A 7,331-nucleotide genomic window follows, 5' to 3' on the forward strand; every position below is an offset into this window, starting at 1 on the left:
TCAGAGGGACAGTGGCCAGACCACATGGGAGAGTCAGGAAGCTGTGCAAACTCACCACGTCCACAGAGTAAACCCTGGAGTATGGAGCTTCCGTGAAGGTGCTTAACTTCTTCTGGCTGGGATAAACAGCGGAGACGTCAAACCTGGGAGGACAGACACCCAGTGAAAGGCACCCAGCCCTGATGAGGGAAGTTCTAGGGGGCAGGGGAACTGGCGTCCCAGAGGAGGTGACTTTGGAGCTGGCCCATGAAAGATGAGATGAACAGGGCTGCTGCCTCCTCACGGCCTTTGTACTTCTGTTCCCTCTCCCTAGACTCCACCCTAGACTGGTCACCTACCCCCTGCTGAGGACCTTTACTCAAAAGTCACCTTCTCAGTGCAACCCCACCCCAGAACCTGCCAGCTCCTCCCCCCCCCCACTGTCTGTTTTTCCATAGCCCTTATCACTATCTAACACTTTATATATTTTTCTTTTTTTTTTGCTTATTATCCACTCCAGCCACCTCTCTTATAAGAAGGCAAGCTCATGAGCAAGGGTTTTGCTGTTTTGTTCATTGTTTCATTCCCAGATGCTAGAACTGAGCCTGGCACATAGTAGGTGACATTTATATAGAGATATAGATATAAACATAGATATAGATGGGGCTTCCCAAGTGCTGCAGTAGTAAAGAATCCACCTGCCAATGCAGGAGATGCATGTTCCATCCCTGGGTCAGGAAGATCCACTGGAGAAGAAAATGGCAACCCACTCCAGTGTTCTTGCCTGGGCAATCCCCTGGACAGGGAAGCCTGGGGGGTTACTGTCCATGGGGTCGCGAAGAGTTGGACACCACGGAGCCACTGAGCGCAGCACGGTGTGTATATGTATGTGGTGCACCCGAGACATGTACACCAAGATGCTCCTGAGACCTGTGTGCAGGCCAGGAAGCAAGTTAGAACTGGACATGGAACAACAGACTAGTGACAAATCGGGCAAGGAGAGTGTCAAGGCTGCATATTGTCACCCTGCTCATTTAACTTATATGAAGAGTACATCATGCGAAATGCTGGGCTGGATGAAGCACAAGCTGGAATCAAGATTGCCGGGAGAAATATCAATAACCTCAGATATGCAGATGACACCACCCTTATGGCAGAAAGCTAAGAAGAACTAAAGAGCCTCCTGATGAAAGTGAAAGAGGAGACTGAAAAATTTGGCTTAAAACTCAACATTCAGAAAACTAAGATCATGGCATCTGGTCCCATCACTTCATGGCAAATAGATGGGGAAACAGTGGCTGACTTTATTTTTTGGTGCTCCAAAATCACAGCAGTATGGTGTCTGCAGCCATGAAATTAAAAGACGCTTGCTCCCGGGAAGAAAAGTTATGACCAAACTAGACAGCATATTAAAAAGCGGAGATATTACTTTGCCAACAAAAGTCCGTCTAGTCAAAGCTATGGTTTTTCCAATAGTCTTGTATGGACGTGAGAGTTGGACTATAAAAAAAGCTAAGCACCGAAAAATTGATGCTTTTGAACTGTGGTGTTGGAGAAGACTCTTGAGAGTCCCTTGGACTGCAAGGAGATCAAGCCAGTCCATCCTAAAGGAAATCAGTCCTGGATATTCATTGGAAGGACTGATGCTGAAGCTGAAGCTCCAATATTTTGGCCACCTGATGGGAAGAACTGACTCGTTGGAAAAGACCCTGGTGCTGGGAAAGACTGAAGGCAAGAGGAGAAGGAGACAACAGAGGATGAGATGGTTGGATGGTATCAGTGACTCCATGGACATGAGTTTGAGTAAGCTCCAGGAGTTGTTGATGAACAGGGAAGCCTGGCATGCTGCAGTCCATGGGGTCACAAAGAGTTCGACATGACTGAGCCACTGAACTGATACCCAACACACTACATATCATACATATGAATGAAGAAAGACACCTGGGCTGAAATTCTACCCAGGACCTTTGGGTTGAGTGACCTACTATGGGCCAGGCCACTTGGCCTCTCTGAGCAGCACATAGAGGTCCTTCAGAAATGATTTTAAACAACTTAATGGGATAATTAAAGGACTCTGGGCAGGGAAACGCAGAGCCGGGAGGCGGATATAAAGTCCTGCCCGTTCACCCCTGACTGCCAGCCCTCCCCGCTTTTTGCTCCCTGTCCGCAGGCTCCAGCCCTCTTTCATGGGCCCTCCAGTCACAGGCCCTCTTTCCCCCACCCCCATCCCGCCCCACCTGTGGCTCTGCACCCCGAAGGGCGCGCCGGTGAACCACTTGGTGGCCATGATGCTAGCCTGCCCCCTCGCAGCGAAGTCCTCGCAGGACTCGGACCGTGGGACTCCTCCGCCAGCCTCCCGAGCTGGCCGCAGACTGCAGCCACCGCTGCCACGGCAACCCAGGCCTTGTGATTTGTGATCCACCAGAACCCGTGTGCTGTGTGTGTTGCGTCTTTGGCCGCGCAGCGCCCCCGGCAGGCACGCCCGCGAGGTTCCCGACTTTTGCCCTGGGCTCTGCGCATTTTCACTGCTGCCTTGCCAGATATCCTTCCCCCAATCAAGCCAGACCAATTTAATGGCCCCATATGGTGGCCCCCTGGTGGCTCAGACGGCAAAGAGTCCGCCTACAATGCGGGAGACCGGGGTTCAATCCCTGGGTTGGGAAGATCTCCTGGAGAAGGAAATGGCAACCCACTCCAGTATTCTTGCCTGGAAAATCCCATGGATGGAGGAACCTGGTAGGCTACAGTCCGTGGGGTCACAAAGAGTCGGACACGACTGAGCGACTTCACATGGTGGTTAATATGGATGCCATTTGTTAGGGTTTGAGAGTCATTTGTTGAGGAAAGAAAGAAAGTAAAACCGCTCAGTCGTGTCCGGCTCTTTGCGAGCCCATGGACTATAGCCTACCAGGCTCCTCCATCCATGGAATTTTCCAGGCAAGAATATTGGAGTGGGTTACCATTTTCTTCTCCAGGGGAATCTTCCTGACCCAAGGATCGAACCTTGGTTTCCTGCATTGCAGGCAGACGCTTTACCATCTGAGCCACCAGGGAAGCCCCGTAAATTGAGGAACTGATTCAGATTTCTTGCTTTATGCCAGCACCCTGCACGGGGCCTGGTGGAGAGCAAAGGCCTCTTAATGTTCACCTTATGCTGGTGGGACCAGTGAGACCCACACGGAGGTCTCACTAAGCAAAGGGCATCCCATTCCTTCTACACTCTGTGGAGAGGAGAAAGAGGGAACAGGCAAGGGGAGTCAGAGCGTGGAAGGTAGTAATGAGATCGGTGGTGGGGGAGGTGTTGCAGGGATGGAGTCAGGACTCTGTTCCTCCCGCAGTTACCCACACCCCAGCCTACCCACCCACCCCCCACCCCCCACCCCCGCCATGACACTCTGGGCAGACACTGTGCACCGGGTCTGGGACCCAGATGTGGCCCCTTCTCAGACAGTCTAGTGGAGGCAAACAATGACTACACAGTGTCAGCAGGTGTAGGAGATAGGAAAGTCTCTGACCCAGACTGTGGGTGGTGGGTAGGTCTGGGAAGGAGGAGAAGAATTTCAAACTCATCATTAAGGAGTGTGTATATCTTGCTTGGTAAAGAAAAGAACTGAGGTTATGTGCCCCCCATAGGACAGGATCAGCTCTCTCCTCTCAACCTCCCTTACCTTCCACTAGGACCTGGGGTCATGCTGCTGCTGCTGCTAAGTCGCTTCAGTCGTGTCCGACTCTGTGCGACCCCATAGACGGCAGCCCACCAGGCTCCCCCGTCCCTGGGATTCTCCAGGCAAGAACACTGGAGTGGGTTGCCATTTCCTCCTCCAATGCATGAAAGTGAAAAGTGAAAGTGAAGTCGTTCAGTCGTGTCCGACTCTTCGCGACCCCATGGACTGCAGCCTACCAGGCTCCTCCGTCCATGGGATTTTCCAGGCAAAAGTACTGGAGTGGGGTGCCATTGCCTTCTCCAGGGTCATGCTACAGACTGTCTGATATCATCTTCTGTGATCGCCTTTGATCCTCCTTCAAGGGTTTTAGGCTAAGGCAGGGCAAAGAGTCATACACCATTTGATGAAGACAAGACTAAAACCAGAAACAGAACTTTCCTAGGGGTCCTGCATCCAGTCTGTGGTGAAAGTGGATTACCAGATCAGTGGGTCTCCTTCCAGGCCCCACCCAACACCCTTTTGCCATCCCAATATAGCATTTAAGCCTTGAGCTGGACTCACGGGCCCCACCCTGGGCAGGCACATGATCACAGCACTTGGAGCATCCATGCTGCCCTGCTGAGCTGAAGGTTGGAGGCATCAGTACTCGGGAACACACACAGGACAGCCACCCCAGGTCATCTAAACATTGACTTTGCCCCTTCCCAAGGTGCAATCTTGAGCAAATCACTTCCTCCTCTGATTCTCACCTTTCTTACCTTTAAAATAAAGCCAGTAATCTCTGTGTCTCCAGACTGCTATAAAGATTAAATGAGCCATTTAGGTACGCTCCATAGCAGAAGCACAATAAGAGGTCATTCCTAGCCCTTGGAAAGGGACCTTATAGAAGGCCCAGGGGCAGAGACTGTGTGTCATTCACTGCTGGTGCAGTATGTGGCACATAGAATATCCGCAAATATTTTTGCTGCAATACTATCATAGAATATGTCATAGAATATCAGCCAAAAAAATCAGCAAATATTTTTTGAATGACTAGTGAACAAATAAATGAATCTAATCCAACGTCCCAGGAATGCATAAATCCTCAGAGAATCACATTCAAATCCTAGCCCTGCTGCTTCCTAGCTGGTGGCCTCGGACAAGTTACCCTGGCTTCAATTTCCTTGTCTGTGACATCTGACTGCGACATTCTGGAGGAGCTGTTCTGAGGAGTGAGTGACAAGTGGCTATGTCCATACCACATTCTCTGAGCTGGAGAGGCCTTGCCACAAGGCCCAGGGCTGCTCAGGTATTCTTGGGCCCGGCCTTCCTGGGGTTACTTTCTTTCTCTCCCAGCATAAGCACCTTGGCTCTGGGACTCACGGAGAAGAAGCCACAGGATATAAGGCAAGGTCCATTGAGCTGGGAGTTCTGGCTTCCAGGCAAGCCGGAGCAGGCTGGGGTGAGTCAGCTATGCAGCAGGGCAGCTGGCTCCAGTCACCCCAAAGCCTCCCCATCATAGCCCTTTCCTGATCACAGCAATTAAGTCTCTTCTGTAGGTACTATCGCAATCCTCTCCAACCCTTATGAAACAGAAGAGGAAACTGAGGATCAGCCAGAAAGAGTAACTTGTCCTGGTCACATCTAGTGAGCATCACACAGTAGGTACGATACTCATAAGTAAAGTGTGCTAGAGTTTCTAACCCATCCTCTGGTGCCATCTGTTATGTCAGCAAAGTAAGTTAAGCTTCTGAGCCAGGATTCAGGCCTCTGAGATGGGACAGTGGCTGCTGCCTTCAGTCCTCATCTGCTGCCATCTCTTTCCCATGCTCTCTAAGTCTCAGCCATATGGGGCTGCTCTGTTCCTAGGCATACCCGGCCCTGGCAAAGCTCTAGCCTTTACATGTGCCTTTTCTGCTGCTGAAATGCACTAGCAACCTACCTTCCCCATTCACCTCCTGTTCATCTTCTCAGAGTCAGATCAAATGCCAAAGCCACCGATTAGAATGGCCATTATAAAACAAACAAGCAAAAACAGAAACAAAGTACAAATGTTGGTGAGGATATAAAGAAATGGAAACCTTTGTGCATTGTTGGTGAGAATATAAAATGGTGAAGCTCCATGGGGGAAAAAAGTTTATTTTCTGAAAAATAAACATAGAATTACCACATGACCCAGCAATTTCACTTCTGGGCATACACCCAAAAGAAGTGAAAGCAGGGACTCAAAAAGGTATTTGTACACTCATGTTCATAGCAGCATTATTCCCAAGAGCTAAAATGTGGAAACCACCCAAATAGCCATTGATGGACAAGTGGATAAACAAAATGTAATATATACATACAAAGGAATATGATTCAGCCTTAAAAAGGAAGGTAATTTTGACACAGTTACAAAGTGGATGAACCCTGAATTATGCTCAGTAAAATAAGCCAGACAAAAAAGGGTAAATATTTTATTATTATTCCACTCAAACGAGGTTTACATAAAGTAGTCAAATTCATAGAAACTAGAGTGATGGTTGCTAGGCTGGGGGAAGCGGGTATAGTGAGTTGTTTAACAGAATCAATGTTTCAGTTTGGGAAGATGAAAAAGTTCTGGAGGCGGATGGTAGTGATGGTTGCACAATGTGACTATACTTAGTGCTACCGACTGTACAGTTAAAAAAGGTTAAAATGGTAAATTTTATGTAATGGTTAAAATAGTAGTTTTATAACAATAAAAAGAGGGGGAAAAAGTCAAATACCCCAGGAATCCATCTCTGATCTTCTCAAGCAGAAGATGATCTCATGATCACCAGCAATTTATAGTAACAACTTTTCATTAAGATCATTAAATTTTACATTTTAAATTATGGGTGAAAAATATCTCCAGAATGCTGTTTTAATTTGTATTTTATTGCTCAAGTCAAATATTTTTCTCCAAGTTTACAAATTGTTCTATTTCCTTTTCTGAAAATGCTGATCGCTTTTTCTCATGAAGATAAAGTAACAGGGTCTTAGAAGCCCAGCCCCAGATGAAACGAAGGGTGGGAGAAACTCAGAAGTTCAGACCTGAAAAATCCAAGTCCTGGAGGACTAGCAGCTTTGAGGCAGGGAGCACAGCCCTTCTTTTAGAGGACAGGGGCTGATGCCAGGCCTGGGGGAACACTGGCAAGAGCAAGAAAACTCAGAGTGGAGAATGAGTGGAAGCTGGTAGCTATCCAGAGTGACTTTTACCAAGTTTACCCAGACATCTACCCTGGTCCTGGGGGAGGGAGTATCACCCTCATGTCACAGATGAGGGAAGAATAAAGTGTGAAACAATCTAGAGACTCATTCACACACTGTGCTAAATCACTTCAGTTGTGTCCAACTCTTTGCGTCCCTATGGACTATAGCCCACCAGGCTCCTCTGTCCATGGAATTCTCCAAGCAAGTATATTGGAGTGAGTTGCCATGCCCTCCTCCAGGGGATCTTCCCGACCTAGGGATCGAACCTGCATCTCCTCCAACTCCTGCATCGCAGGCGGATTCTTTATCCTGAGCCACCAGGGAAGTCCCATTCACACAGTATCAGTGATTAAAAGCAGCACAGGAAACCCTGTCTTTCCACTGGGGCCCACTGCAGGGCAGAGAGGAGGCAGAGCAATCCCAAGTGGGGAGGCCTGATGAATGACGGCTAAGGAAGATCTGCAGAAGGGGTTAGGCAAGGCAAACACTGGAGCT

The 7,331-nt window shown here is 48.8% G+C and overlaps 1 protein-coding gene across 1 annotated transcript in view; it reads right to left on the reverse strand.

Moving 5' to 3' along the window:
• Positions 1-2,266, reverse strand: part of LEXM (lymphocyte expansion molecule) — a 28,858-nt gene extending 26,592 nt beyond the window's left edge. Inside the window, exons 1-2 of the mRNA XM_043449317.1 lie at positions 2,217-2,266; positions 56-143 (exon numbers count right to left, since the gene is read on the reverse strand). Of these exons, the coding sequence (XP_043305252.1) occupies positions 56-143; positions 2,217-2,266 (138 nt within the window). The remainder of the gene's footprint in view (positions 1-55; positions 144-2,216) is intronic.
• Between the last annotated feature and the right edge of the window lie 5,065 nt (positions 2,267-7,331).

The sequence above is a fragment of the Cervus canadensis genome, chromosome 2 (genome assembly GCF_019320065.1).
Source record: "Cervus canadensis isolate Bull #8, Minnesota chromosome 2, ASM1932006v1, whole genome shotgun sequence".
Taxonomy (NCBI): Eukaryota; Metazoa; Chordata; class Mammalia; order Artiodactyla; family Cervidae; genus Cervus; species Cervus canadensis.